Source organism: Musca vetustissima, unplaced genomic scaffold (assembly GCF_032173495.1).
Source record: "Musca vetustissima isolate MV318-11 ecotype Yass unplaced genomic scaffold, APGP_CSIRO_Mvet_v1 utg2253, whole genome shotgun sequence".
NCBI lineage: Eukaryota > Metazoa > Arthropoda > Insecta > Diptera > Muscidae > Musca > Musca vetustissima.
In genome coordinates, this window is record NW_026888442.1 from 171,340 (window position 1) to 189,265 (window position 17,926).

Consider the following 17,926-nt stretch of genomic DNA (forward strand, 5'->3'; position numbering starts at 1 on the left):
AATTTTTTAGCACAATAGTCGAAGATTTTGTAAAATAGTCGAACATTTTGTTTTTCTCGAATATAAAGAGGTTGTGTGGTTTTCTTGTTTTCTTTAACAAAAATACACGTTTATCTGTAATTACTTTCGGTTATTTTTAAATTTTTATTACTTTTTGAAGCCGATAATTATTTTTAAATAAAAATATTCAATGTCGGGTAATGTGGACCACTATAAAAAAGTGGGACATTTTCATGAGGACGAGTTCGAAACAAGGGCGCATTTAATATGCGAGGAGGTATTCTATCCTCTGAAAACTCGATATCCGAAATTATAGGTGCCTCGGTTGGATAATGAAGCAAGGACCTTCAAAATACCGCAAATGGGGTGGTACCCTTAAATGGGGGCTATTCCAAAACATGGACCCATATATTTTTGTATTCATTGTTACCCAAGAGTGCAATAAATTGAAATTTATCACAATTAATCCACAACCTACCCTTAACTTACTGATCCTCATTACCCACACATACTGGTCCACATTACCCGCCAAGTTATTTTTATTTGCAGTTTAGAGTTTTTTGAAATATAATGCAATAACATTTTTATGGACAAATATATATAATTTTTGACCTGGAATATAATTAGCCAACAAATCTACCGTGCTGTGAAAACAATTTGTTTTTATTTTTTACCGTTGTTACGCCCACAATATAAAAAAATGAAAATGGTGGTCCACATTACCCGAAGTTACTCTACAACGTAGACATTTTTCTTTTCAGAACATTTAACTTTTAAATGGTGCTTAAGTGATAAATTGCATTAAAGCGGGTCAGTTTAAGAACATTTTTACTGTCGATTTAAAAACCAAGCCCAAGTAAAGGTGTGGTATGCTACTTATCGTTTCGGAACCCTAAAACTTTATTCTGCATTGGTTCAAAAATATATACAAAAATTTAACAAAGCTGATATTTTTAAAGCCTCATTAAAAATCGTTTCCCATACTCAAAAAAAAATATAATATAATAATAATAAAACTTATATAATATCCATGTTCCATCTGATGTCATAACACCCTTTAAGAAACGATTAGCAATCTTTTATGATTATTCTTGAAAAAAAAGCTTTCGATTTCAATGCGAACGAAACTCCTTTTATGATCATGAAATTCCTGTTCTCCAACTCTAATATCCACTTAATGATGATAATAATGGTATTGGTGTTTCATATCTCAGCTAACCTGTACGGCCGACGGCTAATACGCCTTCAAGGCTGGCAAACATAATTATGTTGCCTTGTAAAAAAAATCACTTGAGCCACACACCAATACCAATAAAGATATTAACACATTTTTTTAGATATCATGTGGAGCACCAGACATGTCCATTAAACAACATTCTTGGCCATGGAAGGAACGAATCAAAAATTAACAACGCCCAAGGAATCATTTACTCCATGGAGACCATACATTTTATTTAACATGCAACATCAAGTTGATAAACTCCAAGTAAATAACCTGCAGTGCGACGGAGCATCAGGTTTATGTGTGGGAATATTTGAAGAATTATTCCCGAGAGGAATTAAAACAATGTTTGTCCTTGGTTGATGTTTCTGAAGCAGAAGGGAGTTTTTAAAACGAGCAGAAGGGAGGTATATTAGAGGAGGATGTGTATTTCTAGATGAGCTGAAGGGAGTCGTCATAGGCGAATAGACAAAAGTCTTTATAGATGAGCTGAAGGTAGTCTTTATAGACGATTTGAAGTGAATCTTTATAGTTGAACTTCCATCCAAACACGAATAAATATTTCAAGAAAAATCCACGTCTGTGGCTCGACCTTCAAAAAGTATTCTTAAATAATCCACGCCTATGTCTGAACCATGAAAAAATACTTTTTAAAAAAATCCACTTAGAAAAATTGTTTTCAAAAAATTCAACCCAATTTTTAGAGAGTTTCCGATGCGATTTTCGATTATGTTTTCATCATCAACATATTAATAACAAACAAAAAGATCTGACCACCGACTACACCTCCACCACATGTTGACCAAAACGACACCCATCAGCCATAAAGCAGCAACGTTTATTGTTTGGAAATGGAAAATGATTGTTAAACAATGCTAAAAGGAAATGCAATTCAACGGCCAACAATAAAGACATAAATTTAATAAAAAAAAACAAACAACAAAACCATCCAAACGATGCAACAACAACAATTCAATAAATGCATCATCCAAATGAAGTCATGCAACATGCAGTGGTGGGTGCTTGCCGCCAATTCAGCACCACCAGCAAAGAACCTACAAAAAATAAATAAATAAAATCAAACAACAACAACAAATGTAAGCCCCCATGGATATTGGATCCTATAATGACGATGATGTTGATGACAATGAGAGGTAACTGAACAACGAATTTTTGTATTTCGTTTTTTTCTGTGTGATTCCAATTCATACCTGAGCATTACACACTCAGACACACACACACATGTGCACATTTCGAAAACCACAAGCCAAGTACATTTTGGTATGAGGTGGCGTTTAACATTGCCTAGAATATTGTAACCAACATGATCAGGAGGTGGAAGACGATCAGCAGCAGCAGCAGAAGGGGAAAAGGCAGTGGAATGAACGAAGGAACGAACGATCGACCACCACCATTACCACACTCCAATGAACTACTAAAATGTTAACCAACAACATTTCATTTGTTTTGTTTTTTTTTTTTTAATTTTTCATTGTTGTTGTTTTGTTGGTTAGTGATCGCATGTACTGCCTGCCACAAACTAGCCAGAGCGGCAGCCAGACAGACAAAATACAAAACTCACTAGCTAGTGCTAGTGGGGTGTTTAATAAAGTATTACAACACACTGGCTCTTAAAATGCTATAATACAAACAACAACAACAACAGCGAGTAAAATTTTACAAGAGACACAAACAAACATATCATCCTCACCACCCGCAAGGTTTTCAATAAGATTTTCATGTGATTTTTGTTTGGGGGAAAAGATAAACACACGCACTAGCACCTATGTGTTATTCGCCAGGAAAATGTTGCACTTGTTTTTTAAGGATATTGCATTTTTTTTTTCTAAATTTATTTAATATTTTCGAATGTAATTGGAAATGCATTACAGAGATTAACCCTTTTTTTTTAAAAAATCCACGCCTTTGGTTGTACGTAAAAAATCCACGCCTATGGCTGGATTACGAAAAATATTTTTAAAAATCCACTCTGGAAAATATTTCTGAAAAATCTTCGCCTACGGTAGGATACTGAAAAAATATTTTTAAAAAAAATCATCGCCTATGTCTGGCCTAAAAAACATGTAGTTAAAAAAAATACTCACGTTTATGGACTTAAAAAATCTACTCCTATCTCCAGACTAAAAAAAGGATATTTTGAAAAACTATTTTAAAAAATCTACGCCTAATGTAGAACCTATAAAAGTATTTCAAAAAATCTACATCTAAGTAGGACCATGGCTGAATAAATATTTGCAACTCTATGTATGTTTTGGTTTTTATACTAAAAAACATACTATAATTTTATAAACAACAACTAAACTCCACCCATACTAATTTTCTCCTCTACTGTTCCATAATTTTCGTTGGAATTCTTGGAATAAAATTCAACATAAAAATAAACAAAAACTTTAAATTATGGTTGAAAATAATTGATTTAATTGCTCGTTGTGGTATTTAAATCTTTAAGCATTGTTGCAGGGCTGTCAGGCAGCCAGTGAAGTCGGATCCACCCGAAAACAACTGCAAAAAATAACATGAAGTCATTTATTGGCACAATGTCTCGACAATATGTGAGTCATCGTCATCATTATTCAGTCTCGGTCTAAGGAAAAGAAACATTAATGTCTGTGAATTGTTGTAAGTCCACATTGCTTTTGTAGTTCTGTTCATTGTTTTAATAGTTGTCTCCTCCGCTCTATGCCATCACAACAACAGCAAAATTGCTTTATTTCAATTGTTTTTAATTAAGATTGAGTCAAGAGGGCAAAACCATTTGGCATCAACTAATTTCTTGTAAGAAATTCTTTTCAAATTATGCGTTTTTATTTTTGTTTTGTTTCTTATTGTTGTTTCTTAAAAACTGGGTTCAACAAAGTAATAAAAAATGTATGCTGTAGGTAAATAACCGGACATAACCGATATAATGATTTATATTACTGTCATTTCGAGTATAAGGAGTGACCAACTTGTCTTGGAAAATTGAATTCATTGCACACCCTTTCTTGGGTTGTTTTCAGAATATGATGACGAAAATAAGAATATTTAAAAAAATACATACATATAGCAGGGTTATAAAAACATTAAAAAAAAATCCACGCCTTTGGCTGGGTCAATAATATATATTTTTATTTAAAATATTAAATAATCCATGCCTAGTATGAGTCATGAACAAATATTTAAAAAAATCCACTATGGAAAGATTATTTATACAAACCAAGCATTTGAGTGGGTCATAAAATATCCACGCAAATGGGTGAATTATAAAAAATAATTTTTAAAAAATCCACGCTTATGTCTGAAACATGAAAAATAAAAAATCCATGCCTAAAAAATTCACGCCTATATCTGAACCATGAAAACTTTTTTTAAAAAATCCACGCTCATGTCTGAAACATGAAAAATTATTTTTAAAAAATCCACATATTGAAGACCTCCTAAACATATTTTCTAAATTGAAAATCGTTATACCTACTACGTATTTTTCTAAAGAATAAACATCACAAATTGTTTTTCTTTGGGAAATTACCTTGAAAATATTCCATAAATAAATCAATTTCCTAAAAACTACTAATTTCTTTTACAAACAAATCTGGCCTTAAGGTTCCCACATTAAATTTTAAAATATTTACTTATTTTTAGAATAATCTACTCCAGTTCATTGTAATATTAATGCATTACATTTAATATTTATTTTTCTAATATTCCACAATTAACACCAAATCCGATAGAAACAAAAAAAAAAACATTTTTTTTCCAAAAATAATATATTTTTAGAATCAAAAACCCTTTAACTCAAACTTTTCACATCAATAGAAAACAAACAAATATTTTCTCAATACCAATCATCATCTATCTCTTTCTTGTTACAGATTCCAGATTGCCTCGATGTGATGTTGATGATGATGATGACATGCCACAAATAAACGCTGTAGGAGGCCACAATGCAAAGAAGACAAACGGAACAGTAGCCTCATAAACATCGTGGATATCAATGAGACAACATCTAATCTATAACAAAGAAGAGGAGTATAACAAAATGTAGTAAAATTCGGTATAAGAGAAATAAAATTAAAAAAACAAAATTGTGATAAAAAATTAAATGAAATAAAAAAATATTAATAATTGAAAATAAAATCAAAAGCTAAGCAAAACAAAAATTGCAAATAAAAAATATTTACCTGGCAAATTTAAATATAAATGTGTGAAAATAATATTCATATTGGAAAAAGGTGATCCCACACTCAACGGTTTTGAAGATATACACTTTCAGCAACAACAACTAATACAAAAACAACACTAAAAAATCATTTTCATCAACATCATCTTTCGCTGGTTAACAAGACAGTGCTAATTGTGTCAATAAGTGTCATGCATTGAAAAAAAAATACAAAAAATATTTTAATATATACATGCATACATTTGATTGTACACAAGAGAAATATTGAAAACAATTTCTACGAAGTAGCTCCAGTTATTAAAATACTCCTACAAAAAATACATAAAAATGGATTTGGATATTATACAATCAACCAAAGAGGGCGAAATCACCCAATTTCTTTGTGGTAAGTGTTAAATATTTGAAATTGTTCCTCCACATTTAATTGTGTATTATATCCACTTATACACACACACATTTACACATATGTAGTCTTGAGGGCTCAAAAGACAATGTGTTAAGTATCCAGACAGTTAGTTTTGTGTTGTTGTAGAGCAATAAAAAAGTAAACTACATATTTGCATAAATTCCATTAGCACGTTTTTATTACTTTTATTCTCTAAATAATTCACACAATAAAAAAGACGGCCCGTACAAACAAACAAACATTACAGACAGGCTTTGTGTAGTTGGAAACTTAAACACTTAAATCAATTACAAATTTGCCATGGTTATTAACCCCTCCCCAAAAATTACTACTACTAATTGTCTTCAGAAGGCCATCACTTAAATTTGGTTCTAAATTTTACGCTTCAATCTTCCGAAAAGGAAATTAGATTATATGTAACTATTTGAATAATTAGTTCTGTATATTTAGCAGTTATACCGAACAGATCATAGATAAAAACCTACTACAGGTCTGAAATAGAAGATCTTCTTTAGGTCTTCCATAAATAGAATAACTTCTGTTGGTCTTTTATTAATGGAAGACATCATACAGTCCTTCCTTAGATATAAGAAAATCTAAAGATCTTCTCTGGGTATTTAAAAAAAAGATCATCTAAAGGACTTTCAATGAATAAAACACTTTCTGCAGATCTTAAGTAGGACGAAGATCTTCTGTAGGTAGATCTCTTTTTATATAGGTCTTTTATCGAAATCATACCTTTAATAAAATATTTGTCTTCAATAGAAAATGAACTTCTTAATGTTGTTATATAAAAAACACCTTCTTAAGGTATTTTATAAAAAAGGGGCGATTAAAGGTCTTCTAAAGATAAAATAACTTTTACAAGCCCTCTACATATGGAAGACATTGTACAATATCGATTTAGATCTAAAGCAACAAATGTTGCAGATATATATGATATATATCTTTCCATAACACCGACTAGCCTATGACAAAGTTTTTGAAATAAAAGGGATACGCCATTCGTTTCATAGGAAATTTTAAAGTGTTTGAAATATACGATCTTTTTGAGAGAGGTAGCATATGTTGTGGACTCATTGGCTGCATCTTTGGACTTGACTTGGATTTGTTTTAAGTACAAGTACGTTTGGATGAAACCGGACAAAAATAGGCTAGAACTTCTGGAAAGTATTGGTCTAGAAGCATGCTCGATACCCTTTCCGAAACTGCATACCAAAAAGTTTTTATCCTCGCCGTTATACCATAGACAGACGACAGACTTAATTTGCATTAAAAAGTTATTAATTTGAATTAATATTTACCCCTGACAGACGAGAGTTTCTGCATTTACGAAACAGTTTTTTGCTTCAAAACAATTGTTTGTCTGTGTGTAGGATGAAATTTTTTTACATTTGATTCGATATTTTTCGGGATTACATCTTTAGGAAATAGATACATGACATAAAGGAGGAATAGCAACTATGATCTTAGCAAAATAGCTCCCATTTAAAAAAATGGTTGAAATTTGCCTTCATTTCTTATTTTTATTTTCATAAATATAAATAAATTTGACAAGAAACAATTATTTTTAAACAGCATTGCCATATTGAAATTGCCTAATTCAGTATAAATTCAGTTTGATTTTGTGCATTAACAACACATAAAAATGAGGATAATGTTCAATTTAATTTGAATTAAGGCTGTTAATGCAAATTAAGGCTGTCGTCTGTCAAGGCTATTATTCTACAGTGGGACCTTACCTATTTCCTCAGTGAGGCCACTGTGAAAATTCCAAATATTTTAGAGTTTCAGAAAAAATATTGGCCTAGTGGCGTTTCCGATGCCCTTTCTAAAAATGCATACCGAAAAGTGGGACCTTACCTTGTTTCCCATTATATGGAATTTATGTCAGGTCGCTGGAAATTCAAAAAGGTTAGAGTTATTTTTTCTTTATGTGGAATTAATGCCAGGACACTATGGAAATTCAGAAAATATTGGCCTAGTAACAGTAAAATGTTGGCGTAGTAGAATTTTCAATGACCTTTCCAAAAAGTTGTAATCCTCGCCGATTTCCTACAGTGGGACCTAACCTATTTCTCTTTTATATGGAATTTAAGTCAGGCCACTGTGAAAATTCAAAATAGGTTAGAGCTTCTGCAATCCTCGCCGTTTTCCAAAACCTTACCTTAGCACATCAATTTAACTTGTTCAAAAATATAGTTTTGGAAAACGCAAAAATAAAAATTGTCAAATAAATTTACATTTATTTTCACGGACATCAGCGCTTGGCTTCGTAGGAGATTTAAAAATTTTCAAAATTTGTAAAATTTTTAGAGGTCCAGGGCTCCACCATTTCGCTAGAACCAGACTTGGAAAACAGATTACAAAGTTTGTATAAAATGGAACTGATCCAAATGTTCAGTCTTCGGGAAATGGTACTCGAAGGAATGTACTCATAGTCTCCACCTTTGGAATAGATTTGGGCTCGCGACGTTACAAAGTACAAAGCTCTGATCAAATTGGATACCCCGATCGATACTACAACAAATGGTACGTCCATGGTTCGCCACCATCGAACGAATGTTTAAAGCTGTTCAAATTTGTCTGGAGCGGATTTGGTCCAGACAATTTAATGGTTATACCTTTGGCTTTATGGCTAATATGGCTTTGATACGGTAAAAATGTGCTTCATCGAAATATTGGGTTCAGGAAATTTGGAATCGATTTACAAATGCCTTATCCTCCTCCTTATCAAAAATAAACAGATATTTTAGCTTCAGAATGTAAAAAATCTCTACGAGTATAATTTTCAACATATTTACCTTGGCATAACCTTTAAGCGCCGGCCAACCTATGTGACTGTATTTTGACATGTGAGGTTATTAATCGGGCTGAAATGTTCAATATAACCGCTTTGAATATACTAATATAGGCCCACATACCGGTTGTATATATAGACCGGTTCTAGGTACATATTTACCGAAAAACTTGAGGCTCGTGTGCTCTTCATGTAAGAGCATACTTATATTTCATATTTCCATCATATTTGACAAAAACGTTTATTGCGACATGTTGTGCTATTTAAGTAAACAGTAGTGTATATAAATATTAGTTAAGGATTAGTTTCATACACTATTCAAATATAGTGTCAAATTATTTTTCATGCGGTGGTTTCCTGCAAACTTTTTCCTTAATTATTTATGTTTTTTTTTGACAACACATTTTTTTTTCATTCGCACGTCTCAATTACGAATATGTTCCGGGGAATCCATTCTTGTCGGTATTCTTCTTTCTCATATAAGAGGATCTCGTCTTAAAAATATTTTGAAGTCTAATTATAACGAGTGAATAGACAGACGATTGTCCACCAAAAAAAAAATAAATAAAAGAACAAGCCCTCCAAAATTATGTGGTGCGGCTGGGCAATATGCGGTTGTGGTGTGGCTTTATGATAACAATGACGACTACGACGATGATGATGATTACTTTTGATAATTACATGTTAAGATTTATTTTTTATTATTCGACTACATATATCACATCATTAACTTTGGGCCTGCTAGCTAGCCGGGTAACTAAGCTAGTGACGACTTAGTGGGAAACAAAGAAATAGCAAAAGAAATCGTCAAAAGGAATGAGGAAGAAGACAACGACCACCAACCAACCCAAACACCACCATCGTCATCATCATCGTTACCGTCATCGTCATGTTATGGTTTAGTGAATTTTATAGCGGTTTTAAGTCGCATTTAATTTGTTGCCACTCTTTGTGTTGTCTTTTGAAGACAAACGTTTGTGTGTGTTTTTTTTTTCAAATGAATCTTTACTTTAGAAAAGTCAAAGACGGTCTTCTTGCGGACATTGCTATGAAGAAGTTATTCCTAGCAAATAATGATTGCTAAGCGTCGTCGTTGTCTATGTTAAAAGCGGCACTTTTTTTGTTTAATTGTTACTAATGTTACCAACACACAGACTTTCTTGGTGTTCAGTGTTGTTGTTTTTGTTTTAGAAATGAAATCGCCACTTCATTTTGAACTTTGCCATCAATGCTGATGGGGCCTCTAAGTAATTTATGTTGGTTTTTATCATTTTTTGCAGCTACTTCAAAGAAAGTATCGGACAAGAAAGTAAATATAGGGTCCAATAAACGAGTGGTAAATATACTAACATAAAAAAGGTGGCATGTTAAATACTCATATCTTCTGCGGGGCATACTTATTTAGAAATTTCTTTAGAACCAACACAAATAATAACAATAAGTGATGTACCTATCTTATATAAGGCCATTGAGGATACAAATTGTAAAAAAAAAAAAAACAATTTTGTTAAGAGTTCATAAAAATAGGGTATATAGAATATCGAAAATCCAAAACATGTTCGACAGCTGATGTGATTTGGAATCAATTTACAAATGCCCGTCCGCCTGTCTGACAGTTGCGCACGATAACTCTTAAATTAAATAACCAATTTCATCCAAACTTCGCACATCGGATTATTTTTACTAAACATAAGTCAACTTCAAAAATGTTGTATATCGAGCTACTCCTTCTGGTACTTTTCCCATAAAATGATCAAAATTAACCGATTTATGTAAATATTTGGAAACACAATATGGCAAAATTTGGAAATCTTTTAATCCAATATAATGCGAATGTATTGTCCGAATTGATCCAAACTGTGCACATCGTAATATTTTTACAAACTCTAAATCAAGTCCGAGAATGAAATCAGTCAGTCCACCCCTTGTGAACTGATGTTGGGCGCCATCGACATATTTCATTTGGTAACTCCCCCAAAATTGTATATTTTTTTAAATGTGTAACTCCAAAATGTGTTCCAAACATTGCACATGGTAATATTTTTACAGAACCTAGATCATGTTCGAAGTTGGGACCCATCGACCCAAAGTGTTAAAATTTTGAAAATTTGGAAATTGCGTATTCAGCTAATAAAGTATACGATTTGATCAGTTAAATTCACATTGTAATATTTTTACCAAACCCAGATCGAGATCGAAGATGGGACCCATCGGAGGAACACTATTGGTAACTCCATCACAAAGGATTAACATTTTGAAAACCTGTAAATTTTTGTATCCTCCATGCAATATGTCATACGCTGAGGGTATATATTTTTCGACAACACCGGCTGACATTTTTTTACTTGTTTTTCTCCTATGCCATACTAGAAATAACTTTTCTAGAAATAACTTTTCCTTGAATTTTTGGAGGTCGGTGCCCCTTGCGTATGAAGTGTTGCCATTTTCCTTTGGGTAGGGCGCCCCTATCGCCTAAAATGTTTTTTTCTATTGACAAATCATCTACGGGTGTTACATATACCAAAGATTTCTTAAGAACATCTTCGGAAGATGTATATATACAGAATCCAGTCAATAATTCTTCAATATAGAATAACTCCAAGATACATTTTATTATTTTATTTACATCATTCACTGTACTACGCGACCGTCGAAATATAAGAGAGAAATTTTCTGCTGTCTTCCATAATATGAAGATCTTTTTTTTGGGTCTTCTTTTAAATTGGCAATCCATAGTTTTTATAGAGATCTTTACAATAAGATCAATGATACAACTTACTTAACGATAAAAAGCTTACAGTTTCCGGTTTTCACAACTCTAAAATCTAACTATGTCGTTTGAAAAAATGCCTCCTCTTCGATATCATTTTTATGGGGAACTCCAAAAAAAAGGTAATTTTTCAAACCTAATCATCATTGCTGTCATCTATAAACACCACATAAACTATTGCAATAGTCACGCAGTATGACGTTAGTTGATGGTGGGGGATAGGCCAAGTAAATGTGGCAAATCTTCTGCCACTGTGGTTATTATTCACAGGAAGAAGACACACAATAAAAAAAAAAAAACGGTGGCAAAAGATATTGCCACATATTTCTTTCTATAAAGACAAGCAGAGTCTGTCTGTCATTCCGCAGTTAGTCAGTCTTGTTAAATGCTGTGCAAAACTTTCCCGCTATACATTTATGTAAATTTCATTTCAGATGGGTAGATAAATGATGGCTTTTAATTTTAATTAAGTGTAATGGTGGAAGATGGCAGCGAATGCGAATAGTAGTGACATGATGATGAAAGACCCTGTCCATAATAATACGAATGAACGTTTCGCGGCCACATATATTCCCTATGGATAAAAGATGAGCTCATTTTTTTATTTTAAAAGTTTCCATTCGATGTGAAGAGCCAACATTAAAATTATATTCTCATGGTAGTACAAACAAAAAAAAAAAAGCTGACACATTTTTTTTTTGGATTGTTATTTACGACATTTTATTTGTAAAACGAATTTTAATTGTTGTGCGGAAAAAGACTAACCGATGAAGAAACGACAGAACCCTTTTTTATGGTTTTAATTAATTTAAGTTTTGAGTTAACTAAATGTTTTCTTTTAAATTCTAAAATAAATATCTGTAACAAATATCGATATTTTAAGGTTGACTTAGGTTAGATTTTCAGCACTTTGCAGTTGTTTCAAAAACTGGCAGGTCACACTTCACAGTTCTTATTGCAAAGGGTATACAAATTGTTCAAAAAATGTGTACCATTTTAGGTTCTATTTTCAATGTTTTTTAAAGCTCGGCTCAGGTTGTTTATGCCATGTACAGACGAGCGTTGTTCGCTCTCTCATTCGTTGTTCGACCCTTAATTATGAAGGAATTACTTAGTTCCCCATACAAAATTGTCTGAGCGAACACCGACTTTTGTACGTTGTTCAATTCGTATCACTCTCTGAATAACCAATAAATTTGTCCCATCCCTAACAATTGAGAGTATTTATCGAAAATAAATTAATTTTGACAGTTTGAAAATATTTATGAAATTTTCAAACTTTTTCAGTAAAATTGAAAATCATGAATGAAAAGTAAAAAATTGTATAGTTTTTATATATGCAGCAGGATGTAAATTTTGTTTTCTACATAATGCAATATGCATTTCTTTTCCCTTGGTTCTAATTAGCGTACAAAACAAGAAACAAATGTGGGGCAACTCAAACAAAAAATTCTCCAAATTTTTATTTGTGACAGTATGTGACATTTGAATTGAGAAAATATAAAAATGTATTAAAAACAACAACATTTTCAGAAAACATGAATGAAAAGTAAATAGATATGGGTTCATACTATAGTCAGGAGAAAGAGAATTATTTTTTCTATTTAGATCCCAATGTAATTCACTAAAATATGTTACATTTTTGGCGTAAAACAAGAAACAAAAAGTTTGAAATAAAAAACTCTGATGATATGAATTATGAATAGTGTTGTATGAACGGGTTAATTCATGTACGTAATTCTGAGAGCGAACTACGTTGTTCGGATGCCCGTCAGAACATGGCATTAAGTTTTGTAGTAATTTAATTATTTGACATTCACCTTTTTCCGATACTTATACATTTTCTTATAAAACATATTAACTAATCTATGAATGTTCCTTCCCTTCCCTCCTTTCAGATGTTCGTGATTATTTTAGGGCCTCCTTGGCTACATCGGAATATGAAAATACATCGAATATGTTTTTTGTAACCGAATCGGACTCAACGGAACAGCTACTACAACGTTGTGAGCAATTATTAAATCGTTTGACCAATAATAAATGCCAAAATCAGCAACAACAACAACACCATCTTATTACATATACCATACCAAAACCTGTGCCGACACCGGTGACTAATGGTCTACAAAATCACTGGCAATCTGGTAAAGATAACATCAAATTGCAGCAGCAGCAACAACACCAATCAAACCCAATGTCGTCGTCATCGTTGTCGAATGGCGGTGGTGCAACATCACAACCTGATCTACAACAATCTGCTGCTGTTGCTGCACCAACACATCTCTATCAGCAACAGGATGATGTCTCATATCTGGACATGTCGGCTGCCAATAATAAAACCACAAGTAAGTGAAGCTGTTCTTTGTTTCGTTTGTATTAATTTAATGCTGTTTTTTATAATTTCTTGATTATCAAGTCCTACGAGTTGGACAGAAAAAAGACAAACCTGATTGCAGCAAATTCATAGTTGTAATTAAAGTAATAATGTAATCTTGCAGAGTTTTTTCGGAATTGACCGACAAAGAGGCAAAACAGATCTTCTGAAGACAATTTCTTCAACATAAGAACTGTTACAGGATATCTGAAGACCCATGACACCTCACACTAAATTGGTAAATTGACCGAAGACCTTCCAATAGTAGTCTACATACATACAGAAAACCGTTGTACAGATTTAAATCGGAAGAAAATCTTCTTCAGGTCCAACCTTCTATGGGCGCAAGAACATACTATTTTTTTACAGTCGGAAAATGTTATGTGAAAATCATCACCTACTTACTGAAACTCGACTTTTCAACACTTATTTTATGGACCGATAACTTTTATATGTTCTCCATATATAGAAGACAATTTAGAGATTTTCTTCAGGCACAATGCCTACAATATATTCAAACAGAGAAAATAATAATCTACATGTCCCATATAAACGAAGGACCTTCCTTAGGTCTCATATTTACGTTTACTCAATTCATCTGACAATTCTGATGCCTATGGTAACAGTGATTCTAATTTAAATAGTAATCCCGCATCACCAACTCTCGAATCATTCCCTTCCATTGTAAGCAGTCCAACACCCATTGCTTCGAATTGTAAGGGCAAGGTAAATATGCTTATCAATCAATTGGAGGCCAGAGGCCATTTCGCCAGTATGTTTAGTGGGGATGCTATGGCCTCGATAAGTTCCTTCTGTGAATGATTGTAAAAATTACGAACCCATTAAAGTGTCTCATCACCGCCTAGTAGTTTTATTAAATATGGTTGAGATACTCTATTGACATGAGAACATGTCTAGGTCCTCCATATACGGAATATATTCCACAGATCAGCGATGAACACAAGACTGGTTGGACATGAATCGAGTGACTCAAAATCTTCGAAATCAAACAGGAAATCCAAAAAAATGCTTTTCCACTATTAATAGATCTTGTAGAAGATCTCTTTAAGAAGATCATATATAGAAAACAACTTCTATATATTCAATAGAAATCTCTTTTCAGGTCTTCTATAGACCGCAGACATTCCACAACTGTTTCTCAGTCAAAAAAAAAAAAACAACTTTAACCTTCAACTCTACCACATGTTCGACATCGAGACAATTTTGTCAACAATTGACATTTGGACTCAATTAATCTTTGCTAGGCATAATCGACTACTTATCCCATTCTTTTGTGGATTCAAGACCACTCTAATTGACGTCAAACAAATATAGTAAACAACCACCGATAATATTTATCATAAAAACAACAACTACAACACGTTCATATCATTTTCTTTTTTTCTTCCCCTTCTTCATTTACAGAATCATCGCCTTCTTCACGAGAATCCTCCCATGATTTGAATAGCTCCGCGGACAGTGATAAAACTTTTCGCTGTTCGACCATGATTGTAAAACAAAACAAAAGTTTCTTGCATCGTCTACACGACACAATGACCACTACGACCGACGAAGAAGCTGAAAACGATAGTGTCGATGGTCAGTTGGATGATGAATTTGAAGATGATCCCCAAATTTATGATATCTGTCAGGTGACAACACAGGGCTCCGACGGCGAGGAAGATCATCTGGAAGAAACCCAAAAAGCCATAACACCCGAATCACATTTTTCATTGCCACATCTCGAGTGTCCATATATGGATTTACCAGCCGGCCACTTGGCCATACACAAATCCACAAAATACGGTCAATTGCAGAGAATCGAAAAACGTTTATTTTTCGATCAGAGTAAGAAGTGCTACTGTGGCATCCTCAATGATTGGTTGCTGTGTTATGCCGATGGCCCTACTTCGAATATGCCCAGTATAACATTGTATTTGAAAATGCCTGGTATTGAAATTGAACATTTTGGAGAGGGTAAACGTCGTGATGTGTGTTTTCAAGTATCCACTCCCGATCCAAATAAACGTTTCGTGTTTCAAGCTATCAATGAAATCGATGCCAAAGAATGGATCCATGCCATAGAGGCGGCAATACGTAGTGATATTGGCACGGTGATTGGTAATAATAGTGTAACAGTGGCCCGAACCCAATCTTGCCGCAAATTACCGACACCACCGGTTATGAAGAAAATGACATTTTTAAGTACCTTCCAAAAGAGCGCAGGTGAAATGAAATCTCAACAACAACAACACTCTCAGTCATCAAATATCATGAATACAAGTCAAACGGCCAGCGATTGTATTTACGAAGAACCCTCTCCCGTCTACAATGTCCATCAAAAGCAAACGAATGGTGTTCCCGACTTACCGCAAAAACAAAATAGTCCCTCGGCTTTGGCAGAACGTTTCGAATATGATGTACCCAAATGTCCACCACAACCCTTAAATGGACAACAAAACAATGATGAAATGCAACTTATAAATCCCTATGACAATGAAGCACCAGAAAGTAACGCCCAACCAGTTCAAAAATCCTCTCCCACAACACCCATGGGTAATTTCATTACACCACCAAAAATCAATTTGAAAATGGAAGAAAAATTAACTTTCCAAGCCAAGGTTAAAGATGTTCACAGTAAATTATCTAGTCAGTTGTCGAATGGTCCAGTTAAGAAACCTCTAAAGAAGACCTATTCCTCGGGATCCTCACAAATGAATGATGGTGAATCATTGATAATGAGTACCTCACCATCGGCTGGAAATTCTTCACCTGTGGCCGCGGAACTAAAAAAACAAAAGAAATCCTCAACGCCACAAAATAGTCCACAAAAATCCACATCGGAAAAGACATCTGGTACTAAAAATTGGTTTTTAAATCGTCTGAACAAGACCACATCCTCTACACGGAGTAACAGTTCCTCAAACTCAACAAATTCCAGTGCACCATCAGCCAAATGTAAACAAAGTGAAAAGGAAAATCTACTCAATTCATCGGATAATGCAGATGGCTATGACAACAGTGATTCCAATTTAAGCAGTAATCCCGCATCACCAATTCTCAAATCATCCTCCTCTACGGTAAGCAGTCCCACACCTATTGCTTCGAATGGTAAGGGCAAGGTTAATATGCTCATCAATCAATTGGAGGCCAGTGGCCATCTCGCCAGTATGTTCAGTGTAGATGCTGTGGCTTCGTTTAGTTCCTTCTGTGACAATGATTGTAATAATTATGAACCCATAATGACTGTCTCATCGCCGCCTAGTAGTTTTTTGAAAAAGGTTTAGCTGGCGATTGGCGACCGGAGAAGACAATTAGAGATAAATAACAATTGCACAGCCCAGTACAAAGTGGTAACACAAGGAGAAACGATTGAGGACGATTTGGTTTATGGTGTAATGGAAGGGCATACCAAATGTGGAAAGGAATGCAATAGATTTGTTAAATGATGATATCCATCCTTCAAAGAGTTGTAATGGGAAAAGAGAAAAAAAACTACTTTGTCAGAGCTGTGCTAGTGATGCAAAAGTAGCTTTAAATCTTTAACTATAACATAAATATAATTAAAAATATCTTCAAGACAGTAGAAAACATAACCTTAAAATACTAACAACAAACCTGTGTAACTCGAATTAAAGAAATAACAACAACAAGACATACATATAAATTGGTGTATTACGATATTTTTCAACATTTAAATATATTTGTTTTATTATTTATTCATTTGCTTCGATTTGCTTGTTTCTGTTCGTTTTGTTGTTGTATTAAATATCAACTGTGTAAAATTGTTTATAAAATGTTGTATCATTCATTTATGTTTTCCATAATTTGTTGCATTGTATGTTTTTAAACAACAGCATAAAAAACGAAACGAAAATAATCAAAAAATAAACAAACAAAAATTTAGACAATACATCTTTTTCGCTGCATAAAGTTTATTTCTTTCTTCATTTAATAAAAAAATATTTGGTTTGCTATTTTATTTTTATTTAAAAAAAAATATTATTGTTTAGATGTATGTTTTCTAGTTTGTATGTTTCGTTCGTATTCTTATGTTAAGCCTGTATTTGTGTGTATGTTAAGTATATGTGTTATTCAACAATAACAACAATGTAAAACATTTAGAAAAAGTAGTTTCAATATAAATGAGAATAAAAAAGCTTAAGGCGTTATT

General features: G+C 33.2%; 1 protein-coding gene across 1 annotated transcript; it reads left to right on the plus strand.

The window, feature by feature from the left end:
• The first annotated feature begins 5,728 nt into the window (after nucleotides 1-5,728).
• Nucleotides 5,729-17,039, plus strand: LOC133336282 (uncharacterized). The gene is made up of 6 exons (XM_061544564.1): nucleotides 5,729-5,787; nucleotides 13,277-13,723; nucleotides 13,795-13,856; nucleotides 14,323-14,524; nucleotides 15,178-15,953; nucleotides 16,041-17,039. Exons 1-6 carry the CDS (start codon nucleotides 5,730-5,732, stop codon nucleotides 17,037-17,039), a joined length of 2,544 nt encoding a protein of 847 aa, XP_061400548.1. The 5' UTR covers nucleotide 5,729.
• Nucleotides 17,040-17,926: the final 887 nt, after the last annotated feature.